We start from the raw sequence: 15,412 nt of genomic DNA on the forward strand, positions 1-15,412 counted from the left end.
CCTCACCACACGAGTAGTGAGAAAATACGCACAGTAGTACCTAGTACTTTGCCCTTGAGCTGGTGTCAGTTAACTGACGGTGGTGGTCATTTCTGCAAAGCCTCCATTCTCCAAAAAGTAAGGCAGGATTCATTACATCAGCTCTTTTAATAAGGGTTGTTGGGTTGGGTTTTTTTCTGTTTGGTTGGTTTAGGCGTTTTTTTTTTCCTTCTTTCCTGCTGCTGTTCTGACTCCCACCTCTCCTGCCTTTTTAGCCTCAGGAATCTTTTTGAAAGATGTTGCACTTCTGTGGAGGACTTTTTTTTTTGCTGGTTAAAATTTAAAAGAAATATACATTATTTATAAACTGGCAACACAAAATGAACAGTATGGCCATACATACCATTGTTTTTTACAGACAGAAGATTTTAAAGTGCACTTTTTTATGAAAGCTGTTTGTAAGCTGTAGAGGTTACAGTGTTTTCTCAGAACCTAAGATGTTTTGAGCCTCAGACATTAAAATACTGTCCTGGGTCCAGCAGTAGCAGTCATTTTTCTCCTTCTTAGTAGCTGGTGCAGTGCTGTGTTTTTGACTTTCAGCCTGGGAACAGCACTGATAACACTAATGTTTTTAGTTACTGCTCAGTAATGTTTAGTCTGACCAAGGACTTTCTGAGTCTCATGCTCTGCCAGGGAGGAGGGGAAGCCGGGAGGAAGCAGAGACAGGACACCTGACCCAAACTAACCAAAGAGGTATTACATACCACAGCACGTCATGCCCAGTATATAAACTGGGGGCAGTTACCCGGAAGGGCTAGATCACTGCTCGGTCGGGCTGGGTATCGGTCGGCAGGTGGTGAGCAGTTGTATTCTCTTCCCTTGTTATTCCCCTTATTGTTATTATTATTGGTGGTAGCAGTAGTGGTTTGTGTTATACCTTAGTTACTCGACTGTTCTTATCTCAACCCATGGAAGTTACATTCTTTCGATTCTCCTCCCCATCCCTTCGGGAGCAGGGGGGAGGAAGAGGGGGGAGTGAGCAAACAGCTGCGTGATTTCTGAGTGACAGGCTGGGCTTAAACCACAACAAATGCATATTAAAAAGTGTGGTTAATAGCTGGCTGCTGAAAAAGTTCTAAAATACTAGGCATTTTGATTTGAAGCACAAAAAATGCACTAAATATTCAGAAATATAAATAGCATAAAACTGAAAAAAATGAGGTGAGTGTCTATTCCCTGACCTTCTAATATGTGTTTGAAAGAGGTTTACCTTTTTGTTTATGGTATGCATCAGTGTGACTGGGTTCTTCAGTTGCATTTGCTGCGAAGTCGTGGTCTGGCCTTGAGAGTTTGGAAATATGGCAGTCTTTTTCTGCCTCCTCCATTTTGTATTTCTACATTCATACCTGATGGAAGGCAGAAATAAAGTAGTTCAGCAAATTTTGCCTTTCATGGGAGTAATTGCCTGCCTGGTGCAGAAACATCTGAAGACTTGAGAAAGGATTAAAGCATAGAAATGTCCAATCTGTTGTTTGGGAAGTTGGTCAGATTCAGAGAAAACAAAAATTGGAGGGGGGTTGAGATGAGGCACCAAAAGTTTGAAAGTAGATGGAGTATGTGACAAATCTGGGAGAGATGTGGGCAGAAGGTGAGGTTATGGAATGGGACCAGGAAGCTGAAAGCATTTACTGTTCTCTGCTATGAAGGCACATTAAAATTAGCACATCTGCAGTGCTCCCACTTGCTGACTGAGGAAGTAGCAGAGGCATATGCCCAAGAAAATCAACAGTCCCTTAGAAAGCACACAGTGTTTTTAATCTTAATTTGTGTCAAGAAGGTGGAGGATACAATCACAAGATTCTTCTCTTCTTTTTTCACTGAGAACATTTGTGTATATGCAAGATGGAGCTCTCTGATTTTGCATTCCCTTCAAAGCTGAAGGGCTGGCAGTGCTGGCACAACCAAACTAACTCTGACAAAACGCTGCTTCTCCAACACACACAGAGTGAGTACTGATAATGAGTTATAATTCTCTGAACTACATTTTCATTTCTAATATGGATCATGGGAAGACAAGTGCATCACCCACAGTAGTGAGCACACCAATTGGTCTCCTTTTTCCCTCCCGCATTAAACTTACCTTCGGGAGAGTGGTGCTTTGTGAACAACCTTAGGGTACTGTCCCCCACGTCTGCTTTCATGTAGCAATGGGGTTTGAGTTTATTTAAATTAAATTCTGATCCCTGCGGCATCTCCCTCACAAAGTTGGGATTGTTTTTTGAGACAATCTTTTTGTCTGTCTCTACAAGGGATATTTCTGATGCAATTCACTGATAAGATATCTTCTGATTTCACATAAGTGCTCTTGTTGATCTGTCTCATGACTATGAGAAAGCCAATATCCAATATCACAGCAGGGTTTTTTATGCTTCTTTGGGACGATTGTGAATAATACTGGATTTAGGTAAGAAACTTCATATATACATACATATCTGTATGGATTATGTACTTTTGGGGATATTTGTTTGATATTGCTTTGCCTTCTAGAAAATGACAAAAAATACAAATAACAAAAAATACAGGGCGGGGCGGGACGGCACAAGAAATGCACAAAAGGCAAAGGGAAAAACTACAGGTAAATAGTTTCAAAGAAGTTAACATTTAAATGGGCTGGTAATCAACTGGGAAAAAGCTGTTCAGACAGAGACCAGCAGCATTACACGGCTGTGTTATGGTCTGAAAGCATTAGGTCAAAGGGCATCCTAGATTCTAAAGGTACCGAAGGATAAAGAGAAATGCGTTATGAGGCCAGTGAGATGGAGATACTGAAGGAAAGAGAATTATGGTAGAAAGAGAACAGTCAGGTTCTTACAGGCAAAGGTGTTTATGAACTGACGTGAAAGGAACCTTTAAATTGATTGCAAGGAAAGATTAGAGTGAAGGGGGAAATACGACTCTGAAAAAAATGCTCTTGTACCCCTTAGCAATCTATACTTTATATCTTCAGGTAAAAGAATAAAAGCCTTTGGTTTGAAAAGATTCCTCGAGTCACTTTAATCAGTTTCTGCCACAGGCTGCTGCGGGATAAGGACTTTCAGCTGCAAATTTAGTAATCATATCAACATGGTTAGCAACTGTAATCCAGTAAGTCAGCCTGAATGTGATAGGACTGCCTGATTTATCCCAAGCAAGCTACAGGCAGGGAGACCTGGCACCCAAGTACATGTGGTGGATGAAAGAAAGGCTTTAGCTGTACCCAGGACAAAAGGAGTTTGAGTTTTTTCTTGTTTCGTTTAGTGTTCTCGTTTTTTCTGTAAATGGTAAATGCTAACACCATTTGAGATTCCTGACTCTTTACAATTTAAGCAACTTTTTCAAAGGCATAATATACTGCTACTGTCTCCCACATTTCTTTTGTTCCTGTTGTCTTTGTAGCTGTGAATTCTTGTCAAATTTTTATGATATAAAAAGTGGAATTCTGTATTTTGTTGCCAACTTGTTTTTAGCGTATGTTGGTAAGTTAATCGTTAACCATTTTAAAAACATTGGTACAGGGTACCATAAATGCTCTTAGGCTACATTATGTCTGCTGAGACAAATATAATAGCAAATTCTGATGTTCAAGGCTGCTTTCTTAAAAAAAAGAGAACTTCATAAAATGTAGGATATTCTTGACTAATTCTTCTGGGGAGAAAAACACTCTGTGAAGGTTACTCAGGCTTTGCAGAACTGCAGAATCACTGTGAGTTCTTATCTCATAAAATAAAAACCATCTATCCAAGGCTTTTATGAAAGGCTAGCAACTGTGGATATTGATACTTTTGATAGATGAAATGGTCCCAAACCAGCTCATCCCAATATGACTCATCAGACTGAGACTTTATATAAACAAAAGGTTCCCTCAGGATTTAAACTTTCAACTGGATAATTAACCGACAAAGCTAAAAACCCAGATTATCAATACAGAGAAACTGTAGGTTTCAAATTAATGAAGCAACGCTCCCTTAGATGACTTCTAACATTGCACCAGGATGTCAACAAAAAATGCTCTGATAAATGTGGTGCTACCTTTTCCATTACTCATTTGAGTGTATCTGCAAGATTATGTTTTTATGGACTTCAGAGAATACAAGTGTGCCTCTTTGGAGAAGTAAAAGTCTTTGAACAAGAGGGCCATACTCAAAATAATGGATTTATGTGTCTTGTTAGTGTTCCACAAATCCTTCTTCCATCTTTCTAATTTTTACCCACATTGGCTACAGAATTTTTGATTGGATGTTTAGATGCTCAGAGGGACTGAGTATGGAAAAATCAGTGCTGGATCTTTTTATTATTGTTTGGGGGGTTTTTTTTAGTGTGATCTTACAGAAATTCCTGTGCTAGTATTATAGGCCAGTAAGTTCTCTAAGTGGTGTTTACTAAGGTCTCAGTGAAGAATGTTGTGTACATGACCTTTCTGTACACAGAAATCAGAAAAGGGCAACAAAAATTAATAGACCCAAGAACTTACAAGTGAGAATGGATTGCATTGCTTAAATTCACTTTTTTCAGAAAGAAAAGGTGGCACAATAACCTATGTATAATTTTTAAATGAAGGCTAAGTTAAGATAAATATAATGGTTAGATATAAAGGTGTTGCTAGAAACTAGGTTTATAGGAAAGGACTGAAACATCACAGTCTTCTGGTTAAGGATACAGAAAGGGGTGGAAAATGGACAAACTTGTTTTAAAATGTGTAATTTTAAAGGTCTAGGTTATCAAAATTATTAATGTGGATTTAAGTATGAACTGTTGCCTTTTGTGTTACATAATTACTTGTTGAAAAGGTAAGTCTGTGCCTAAGTGTTTTCTAATCAAATCTGACTATTTTTTAAAACAGCTTTTTTCTTTTCTTGTCCCAACAAGAACAGCATTCCAGTTGGCCCTTTCTCTCTGATTTGTTTTAGAAGAAAAGGTTTCTTAGCCTCAGGATTAGAGAAGAATTTTGCTTTACTTACAGATTCTGTGTTGAGTTTCTTGCAAGAAAACTCCTGTTCCACAATGCAAAACATGAAGCATCCTGGAACATGATACCCATTTTTGATATCCTCATTGTAGTCCCATTTCAGTTTGACTGGACAAGAATAACAAATTCGATTGCTTTTTATGTCAGGTTTTGAGGCTAACATCAAGACAGCTAAGAAAACCATTTATCTGTACTCAAAACCAGTTCCCTTTTGCTTCTGGGCCTTTCTACTAGGATTAAATGTAAATTATCCTAAATCTAAGCCCATTTAGCAGTTCTTCAGGGAGGGTATAGAGTTCAAATTTCTTTTGGGGTGCTTACAGAGAAGTTATTGGTTGTACTTCAGGATGTTTAGTATGCTGGGGATTAGTATCTCTGGCTTCTTTTCATTTAACACAATCCTGATAGTGCCACTGTGGCAGCTGTGTGCAAAGCCAAATCGGTAAAAGCAGTATGTACTAGCCGAAGAAATAGCATGGGCTGTCACAGTCGAGCTGTGTCTTTGAAATCATTTCTTCAGTACAGCATGCTTCATTTGTTTGGTTTTGTTTTAAAAGGTGTCACACTGGGAGCAAATTAAACTAGGTAAGCCAGAAGCAGAGCTGTGTTTTAGGGAAGAAAACAACATCCTGGTGCTTCGGTTCTGCTACCTCCCCCAACCCAATGAAGCATCTCGGTGGTAGCGCAGCTCATTTCCACTTAACTGCATCCACATGGGAGGGATTAAACCAGAGATATAGAGAACCATCTCTCATCCAAGATGGGGGAAAAAGGGAGGACAGACTTGTTCTTTGGGTAACTGCATTGGCGCTAGCAGGCTGCTTGTTCCTGTTAGTACAGAGCGGATCTGTGAGCTTGTTTGTGCCATGAAATGTGTGAAGGTAGTAACATGCAATTGCATTAGTGGCCACAGTGCTCATTCCGACTTTATAGCTATAGCACTCCGAAAAAGATGTTTTCAAGATTGTCTGAGAAGAATGAAGATTAAAGTGGTGTGATTCAACTAGAAGTAAGCACAAATGCAAGGCACAGGGATACCCTCTTTGTTCCAGCCCACACAGTAATAAACAGCATTATGGCAACTCTTTAGTATGTGAAGAAAAGCTGAAATTCTGCAGTATTGGAGATGTATGTAGCGGAGAAAAATGTGCAATGTTAGCAGTGAACATACTTGTCATGTGTTTTAGAATGTCAAACCTATATACTCCAGTTGAGCCAGAACCATTTCAAAATATTGGGTAAGATACAGAACGTCTGCCTGGATCTGCACCCATGGACAATATGGTAACAATATGGCACCCATGATTCAATAGGGTAAACTGTGGGGAATCCACACTTCTCTGTGCCTTGTGTCACAGAATGAAAGCTTTCCCATCAATGCTATAGCTACATTTGTGGTTTGAACAATGAAGGTATTAAAGCAATTATTAAGGAATAGCCAATATGCTCTAAATTTATGGTTCCTTTACCCTTTTTTCTTGTGATTTTTTTTCCCCTGCCAATAATCTCAGAAGTTATCAAATTCAGAGAAAGAGGGAGAGAGAGAAGCCTGCTAAGTACAAGGCTATTGTAACGTATAACAAGGTTACAATATGCAGAAGCGTTACTTACCATATCCTGCAATATTCATTGCCACTGCTAGGAGATGTAAGAGAGATAAAAGTAAATAAGTTGTTGCACAGTGGGTAGGGAGCTTCCAGAATTCATTGCTACAGGAGGCTGGATTGACAGACAGTATAAGCAGATTCAAAAAGATACTAGAGACATTCATGGGCAAAAGGTCTAAATACTAAGTAGATACAAAGGAGAACAATAGATGTGCCCTCCGGCATCTCCTATAGAATGATTGCGGATGCTGACAGAGTACAGGGGGAACGGACTACAGGAACGAGCCATGCTCACATGCTGTCCGTGTCACTGACCGCAGCAGCATGCTGGCCTGGGTTCACGAGCATGTCTCATGTTCTTAGCTCACTTCTGCCTAACTAATGAATTGTTCAGGCTGGAATGTCTCAGCCTCCCAGCAGTGCAGGCAAAATTTAATTCTGTGGCTGTGACAGAATTGCTGCTTCAGGCATCATCCTCCTTCAGAGCGGTGCGATGGAGTGAGAGCTGTGCCTGGCCACCATGGTGTGTTGACCATGGGCTGGCTGCCCAGAAATTGCTCTGCTGCTGCCACTAAGCCAGCACAGGATGACTTAATATTAACTGTTAATTAGCAGCTTCCCCAATACTGAAGAGTATGGAGATCTGCCTCTCTTTAAGCCCTGATTTTTCTGCCACCATCATCTCACAACGGTAGCTGAGCACTCTCTCTAAGACTGGAGTTGGTATATTACTGTGTGACAAAGCTCTCTGAATAATTTATATCTAAGGCTCCATTTCATACGTATTTGTTATCCTATGGGCTTTCCCCTAGGATATGCTATCTAATTTCAATTTAAAATGTATGTTCCATAAATTACGATTGCACAGAAGTTGCTTTAACATGCCATTTATGAAGGTAATGGTGCACATTGCAGCAGAAGTGTTTCAGAGTTTCCACTTCTAGGATTACAGATTCACAGTAAGCTGGTAAATGGGAAACAATGAGGAGTTTGGTAGAAAATTGAGCAAATCCACTTTAACGTATCAAAGCAAATTGCAACTTAATGTTGTGAACTCTGTAGGGCAATGTTACTGCAACAGCATGGACATCTAGATTCCCTGCTCGCATTAAGCAGAAAGGAAGTGTGTATATTGTGTGTCAGGTGTATTTACATGCCAGTTTGGGGAAGTGCACTTAGGAAGATAATTAAGACATATTTACACTAAAGTATAAATAAGGCCCATTAAGCAGACAGTTCATAATCTTTGGTTTAAAATTGTGTGGCTCTTGTTTTATTGCCTAAGTATCTGATTTTCTAAATGAAATCATATCTTCAGAGAATAGCCAGTCTAGGTAACAAATTCAGCAACAATTTAACAAGGTGGCATCCAAATATTGCTAAAGTATGTATAAATTGCCCTTATCTTTCAAGAGAAACATGTTACAGTATTTTTATCTCAAAAAGTAATATAAATTATATAACACTAAGTGCATTTCAGAAAAGATCATTTTGTTTACACGTCTTTGCCTAACTTAAAAGAAAATCATGTCATGGAAGTCATTAAAACTGGTTTTCTGTGCATGAGGCCATGTCTTGGCAAAATGTCTCTCCTTAGGTGCTTAGGTTTAATTCTTATTCTTAACACCTGTTACATCTAATAGGCTTTAAAAACTGCTTAAATTAATGAAACTAAGAATTTCTTGAGTAAGACTAGCAACTGATTTGGCATCTGCTAATTTTATAACATGTTCTATTTTGTTTTATTTTTTAGTCATGTAACTGCATACTTCAATAGGAAAGTATAATAATATACTCTCCTACCAAATATATGTGCAAATCCAGACCTGCTTCTGACTGAAATTACTTAAGTAGTGTACCCGAAAGAAAGGGATTGATATTTGAGTTGTAGTGTACAGAGCTTCCAAGGTACAAGTAATGTTATAGTGAATTTCCAGGCTGTATATATCTTGCCTAAGTGACTAGTATCTAAGGGCCTGAGATGCTCTATCTGTGAGACAGACAGGATTCAGTAAGCCAGTTTTTCAGTCCAGTCACGAACCTGTCTTTTTGGTGATTTCCCTCATGTAGATTTGAAAGTAGATCTTATTACATGTAAGTAAAGACTGCATACCAATAATAAATACATCCTGCTGTCTGTTAGGTGAATCTTAGGAGCTGTGGAGCTTCTTTCAGTCTTTAGGAAAGAGTTAGGTATCACTTGCCAGTGAGCAGGCATGTGTGAGTCTGCAAGACTGTCAGTTCCCTTCTCTGTCACCCTTAACTTGCCTAGGGCATTATTGCTGTCAGTGCTTTGCCCGTGGCTTGTCTGATAAGGCAAGTCCATAAGGCACAAGAGGAAAGGCTTCACAGAAGAAGGAAATCCAGGATTTTAAGTTAAATCTTATATTGCTTGTGATAACATGCAGAACAAGCAATTATTTGAGGGAAGGATGCAGAAAGGGTGGAAAAAGGGATGGGCTGTGACACAGTGCAGCAAGACAAATAAATTTAGATTGTGTGTAAGATGTGCTACTTTGAGACTGATATGCCTGGTTCAGGAAAAACACTCAGCACATGCAAGTGCACTTGTGAATGGCCTAAATAATTTTAGAATCCATTTACAAACCACTTACATCTACCTCCGCCTGCTTGCATGATTTCTGGTGCCTGTCAGACACACAGGGCCATATTGCTCATCCCACAAATGGAAAGCTGTTTTCACTTAGCCTGCCAAGCATCTTGCCAAACTGTGGGCCCTGAAACCTTGCAAGAATTATTGTTTAATTTAGGAAAGATCTTGGTCTGATCCAGTACCATTCTGTTTCCTTTTCTGTCTGTCTTCCTTTCCTTGCTTGTTATTTCACTTCAGTAGTTCCCATCTGGAATGGTAAGGTTGTCATAGAATCATAGAACGGTTAGGGTTGGAAAGGATCTTACAATCATCTAGTTCCAACGCCCCTGCCATAGTGACAGCTTATTATGTCCAGTAACTCAATGATCATTGGATTGTTTTGATGTCAGATTACTATTCATAAGTTTATGATGCTGCTGTTTCTGATGTATATGTTGCATATGCATGTTTCACGTATCTGATTGAATGCATTGCTTTGGATCCAACAGGCCAGAACCAGTACTGTGGACAAAGGACGGTGGAGAGCTACCAGATCCAGAGAGAATGGTTGTCAATGGCAGGGTCCTAAGCATCAGTTTCCTAAACAAAACAGACAATGGCACATACCGATGTGAAGCAAAAAATCCTATTGGCCGAAACAGCACAGAATATGTCCTGATAGTACATGGTGAGTGTGTTCTCATTAGTTCTTTGGTGCATGTTATGCATACCTACCATTTCAAGACAATACGATGAGTTGCTTATGAGCATTACCAAAAGAATAGCAAGAAAAGCTGGAAGTATAATTGCACTTTTATTGGTGCTATTGTCTAGCTGTGAGGAGTACATTTAGTTGCTTTTGTTGGCAAGCCTCTCTTCCTACCATTTAAACAAAATATATTCACTAATGTTGTGAACTTTTTGCAAAGTAAGCACCTGTAAAAATGTTTTGCAGTATATTGGTACTGTTTTATAAATACTTGCCTCAGGCACATGGTGTTCAGATAAAGCTGGTTACAAAAGGATATATGAAGGGAAATATGGAAATACCAGACAGATGGGGGCTTGAGGTTTATTTTTTTTCGTAGACCATGAAAGATAGGACATCAGATACTTTTCTTCACACATTATAGCTTGCAACTGAGAAAATTCACGTTATAAAAGTTAGCTGATAGTTATCTTGCCTATCATTACAGTCAGTCCTCAAAAATATGTCATGACCTAAATTCAATGTACTTCTAATAAAATCAAAAAATACGAAGGTTTACATTAAATTACAGTAATTTTATTTCCTTAATTAGGCAACAATATGTGTCACATGAAGAAAATAGCTGGCTTTGACACTGATCATGAAATAAATCAATAGAGCTCAGGTATAGAAGAAGCTATGATGTAAAGTTGCATTTGCCTTTAATACAGGTTTGCAATATGGATCTACCAGTCTGAAAACATAATGTTCTCTTACCACGGATATGTTTGTGATAATTCCTGGAAGATTACGAGTTCTGTAATTTTAATTGCAACCTAAGTGAAACAGAGGTGAAAGCTCCACTGTAGCTCATGATGGTACTTTTTTCTCTATTTTTTTAAAAAATACATCTTTGTTTCATTTTATTGATAGTTATAAAATCTAATGCAAATTTTAGTCTGTTAATAGACATGTGGACTATATGGATTTTATTTGCTCATGAGTGCACCCTCAGCAAGTGACTATGAAGACAGACTGAGAGACTTGGGCTTGTTCAGCCTGAAGAGAAGGCTCAGGAGAGATCTTATAAGAGTCTTCAAATACCTAAGGGGGGGTCTACAAGAAATCTGGAGGGGCCTTTTTAAAAGGGCATGTAGTGGTAGGACAAGGGGGAATGGCTTTATACTGACAGAGGGGAGATTTAGATTAGATGTTAGGAATAAATTCTTTACTGTGAGGGTCGTGAGACACAGGTTGTGTCGAAGTTGTGGATGCCCAGCCCTGGAGGGGTTTGAATTTGAAAATTGAATTAAAAAACCTGCTGTACTGGAAACTGTCCCTGCCCATGGCACGGGGGGTGTAATGAGATGACCTTTAAGGTCCTTTCTAAGCTTTCTATGATGATTTCTGGTAAAACAAATCTGTGTTTCTTTGGTGTTTGTAAGATCTCAAAACATTTTTACTAAAGGTTTAAACTGCCTTTAGTTGTCTGGGAGAAAGCTTTTATTATGTGCTACTTTCAGTTTTCAGTAATGAGCTATTTAGTGGCACTGTTGATGAAATGTCATTTATCAAAAGAGCCCCTTATTACTTTTCATTTTTTCTTGAAGTTCACTATCAGTTTATGTAGGATTAGTGGCACAAGTAAGGAGCAGGTCTGTTCATGAGGAGCACAGAGCCTGTACTGCTGTGTGCATATTTCTGTATTAAAGACAATCAGAGAAACTGAACCTTCTAACCTGGACTTACGTTGATTACTGCAAGAAAAGAAAAAAACATGTCTTTTACATCCTGGAGGTGGTGGGTTATTGGTTATTGGCTGCAGGCACAAAGTGCACTGCCTTTGATGAGGCAGTGGCTTCTGTGCTTACCAAATACTGAAACTTCTGTTGCTTGTGTTTCCTGCCCAATTTATTTAGGTGGTTATTTCTGAAAACATGGCCTTTTATAATGGTAGATTTTTCTGTCAGTGATGACTTTGCAATACACCTCTATTAAAGAGTATTTCACGATCTCCTATGTCTTTCGCATAGTGGCATGCCCCCTGTTGATCTGATTATCTTGCAACAACTTCATAGCGGTCTGTAAAATCATTCATTATCAGGAAGGCATTCTGTTATGTTTGGCAGCATATTAGGCATGTTATCAGGTTTAGCTTGCACATTGGTGACCTTTTCTGTTATTAGTACCACTGTTTTCCTAATTGCATTTCTGCAATTCCAGTGTTAGGAGTAGAGAAGGTAAATGTCAGGCGCTTCTGAGTTTTGTGAAACAATGAAAGCAGTGTGGCAGACTATGTGATGATGTTTAGTGCATAACAATTTACTGTATTTCAGAGTTAAGTTTATTTAAGAACAGAAGAGACACAATTATTTTATCAAGTGTAGCACAATGAGTTGTATAGTTCAATTTAAGCAGTGTCTTACCCTTTCTTTAGCTCATTACATTCATGAATGTCTCTAGTGAAACATAATCCTCCTAAAATTATACATTATTCTCTCTTTCTTTCCTTCTCTTTCTCTGGGGGCTAGCAAACCTACTTCTTATCATTTTCTGAGATGCATTCTTCCATTTAATAGAAGATGTATTTTTTCCTATATCTTCCTAAATATATCTGGGACCATCCTTTGATTTCTCATCCCTTCCCCATGCCTAATGCATTGAGGTAATTTTTTGTCCTACTCTGTTTTGTCCTAGTGTGTTACAGCTGATTTATCATGTAAGTATGCCTTCTTACTTATTAGGTTTCTAATACAAGTACATGCTAGATTTAATGTAAGAGGAGGTACTTTCACAAAGATTTGGGAGGGGAAAGGAGAGGAGAGGGAAGAAATCTTCATGAGAAGAGAGCCTCTTCACAAGAGAGTCTTTTAAATCACAGGTCTAGAAAAGGTGACTTACTAGGTCACCTGTAAGGAGTCAGGCATAAGTGCCCTGAGTGCTAGTAGCCACTGCCTTAGTGGAGCTTCTGGAAGTGCAGCTCCACAGCTGCTAAACAACTGTTTTTCTAGGAAACTCTTGAGCCCAGAGGAATTGCAGGGATGGAGAGAAACAATGATAATCACATGCCCAAGGTTAGAGAAATATCATGGCTGATTCAGTTTTTCCAGGCAAGCTTGTGTAAAAATGCAGATGATGTCGGTGGAATCCTCTGTAGAAGAAGGGGAGTGGAACCTCATCCACATCTTTTCTTTTCTTAGCCATATTGTGAGGGGTTTTTTCTACATGTTTTCCTTTTTTTCACTTCTGCTTTGACAGATTTTCAGTCTTTCTGTTTATTAAGGTTGTTAAATTTTCATCTGGCTTCTGTTCCTTTTTTCCCCATGAAGCCCCTTCTCAGTGGGACTCAGTCTACTAGTTCTCTCCATTTCTGAAGTTATCTTCCTAACTCAGAGAAGATTTAGACAGCTTTAGCATAGAGAGAAGCTTGCCTAAAAATGGAACATATAGTTTATCATAATTAGAGATTAAGAGTAAGCAACGTATTTATACACATTAATTATAAAAACCAAGCAAAGAGTGTCTCATGCCTTTAACTGGACCAACCTAGACACAAAATTTACAGAAAAAATAGTATTTTTTCCACTGTAAATGATGATGAAGTAATACTGTTTTGATGTTAAGTGATGACAGTGGAAACAAATATTGCTGTAACTAGATGAATAGCAATCTGTCTAATATAATTAGTATCTGATAACATAAAAAGTCTTTTTAGATTTGTAATATACTTAAAGAAATCAGACTTCAGAGAAATTGAATATATTTGAATCAGGTAAAGGTATGGGCTATTAAATATGTGCATGCTACTTTGCTGAATCAATACGGCTGCTGCTTTCATTTTTCTTAACTTTTATTATTAATGTCAAGAAAACACTTCATAAAGCAGGAAGTTGGGTACAAGGAGTTTATATGCAGCAGCACAAAGGCAAGACATGTAGTTTGCTCAAACATTTGTCTCATGCAGTGGCAAAGGCACAAGCTTTAATGCCTGTAGCTGTTGTCATTTCTGTATTGTAATTGGTGAGCTTAGTGCTTTAGAAGTGCACATTCTGGCTGGATATATTGCACCCTTTCTTTGGTAATGGGCCCCAGGTAATTTTCACTCTCTTCCAATTTATTAAGAATTTTTGTTTACCTTTGTCCAAATACTAGTCATTAATCACTAGTAAACAGAGCCAGCTGTCAAACTCATGATGCTCAATCCAAAAGTACAGATTCCACTTACAAACCTTAGGTAATAAGTGCATTGATTTAGCTGAGGTTGAGAAAGGTTGTGGTCCATCATAATCAAACTGATGACATAGCTGTTATCTATACAGCAGTAGTTCAAAACATCTGGATGTCACTGCAAAAGACTTAGTTCAACATTACGTTGAGTGGGTGACAGAAGTCAACATCATTGAGAAATCTTAATGGAAACAGCAGCATCTGGTAATTTGCAGCCCTATTTGAAATAAAGTACCTGGGCAAAATATCCTGATTTGCAAATCTAAAGACACTCATTCAATTAATTGAAATATTCAGAGCTATAATGTGTCATGTATCAATTATCTGGCAAAGCAATATGGAAATCAGCATGAATCAGCAGCTGCGTATGGTCAATGCAGTTCTTATTGCCACAATTATACATACAGTAGAAAGTGATTGAGCTAGTAATTCAGTATGCCTGGGGAATAAAAAGTGGGATAACATATTCCTTTGACTTCAGCCTCTCAATTATTCTGTATTTTTTTCTTGGGCAAGCTATTATTTGCATATAAAAGCACTGAAAGACTTGAATTTCATCCTCATTAATATTTCGATATATACGTTCAAACAGAAGATCTCCTACAATGTGTAAGAGCAAAGGTCTCACTGCACCTTTCCTTTGGACTGCAATGTATTTATCTTCCACCTGCTTGTCCAGTCCCATTTCAAAACATTTATCATCTTAGCTTTCACAGTAACTTCTGGCAACAGGTTTCTGAATTTAATTATGTGCTTTGAGAGAAAAGTATTCTGTTTTGTTTAAGTCTGCTGCTTGATCTTTTCACTTCCCAACTTTCCAATCTATTTGGCCTCTTTTGCTGCTGTGCTGTAAGTATGCAGTTAAAATCACTTTTACTTTCATGCCACTTCCCTTCAACAGATTCTCAAGTATTTCCACTTCAGTCTCAGTTTCTAATTATGATCTTAGACTCTTCGTTTCCTGGATTCATATGTCTTGTATTCACTCTCCTTCTTTAATGGTCTCTTTTTCACCTTTTTCTTCATTTTTAATCCAGTAGCAAAACTTTGTGATTGGCTGTTTTCCATATCTGGACAAGCACTATGCCAAATTTGCACCCTATGGTTTATTAACTCCTGCCTCCAAATACATTTAAAGAGGTTCACCTTCTGTGTACTTTTACTTCTATACAAGTTTTTTTTTTTAAATTTGTAGAAACTCTGAAATCCAAAACACATCTGAAATGAAGCAACTTCCATTATTTCTATCAGTTCTAGATTCCTTTATCTTTGTCTGTTCATTTGCCCACCCTCAGATTTTTATTATGTTTCAT

General features: G+C 38.2%; 1 protein-coding gene across 2 annotated transcripts in view; it reads left to right on the top strand.

Moving 5' to 3' along the window:
• CADM2 (cell adhesion molecule 2) overlaps nucleotides 1–15,412 on the top strand; it is a gene marked incomplete at both ends in the record, with an annotated part of 618,340 nt that overhangs the window by 557,587 nt on the left and 45,341 nt on the right. For both annotated transcript variants that reach the window (XM_080612961.1, XM_080612962.1), the window contains one exon: nucleotides 9,694–9,872. In XM_080612961.1, the coding sequence (XP_080469087.1) occupies nucleotides 9,694–9,872 (179 nt within the window). The remainder of the gene's footprint in view (nucleotides 1–9,693; nucleotides 9,873–15,412) is intronic.

This window comes from Psittacula echo (genome assembly GCF_963264785.1).
Source record: "Psittacula echo genome assembly, chromosome: 3".
Lineage (NCBI taxonomy): Eukaryota > Metazoa > Chordata > Aves > Psittaciformes > Psittacidae > Psittacula > Psittacula echo.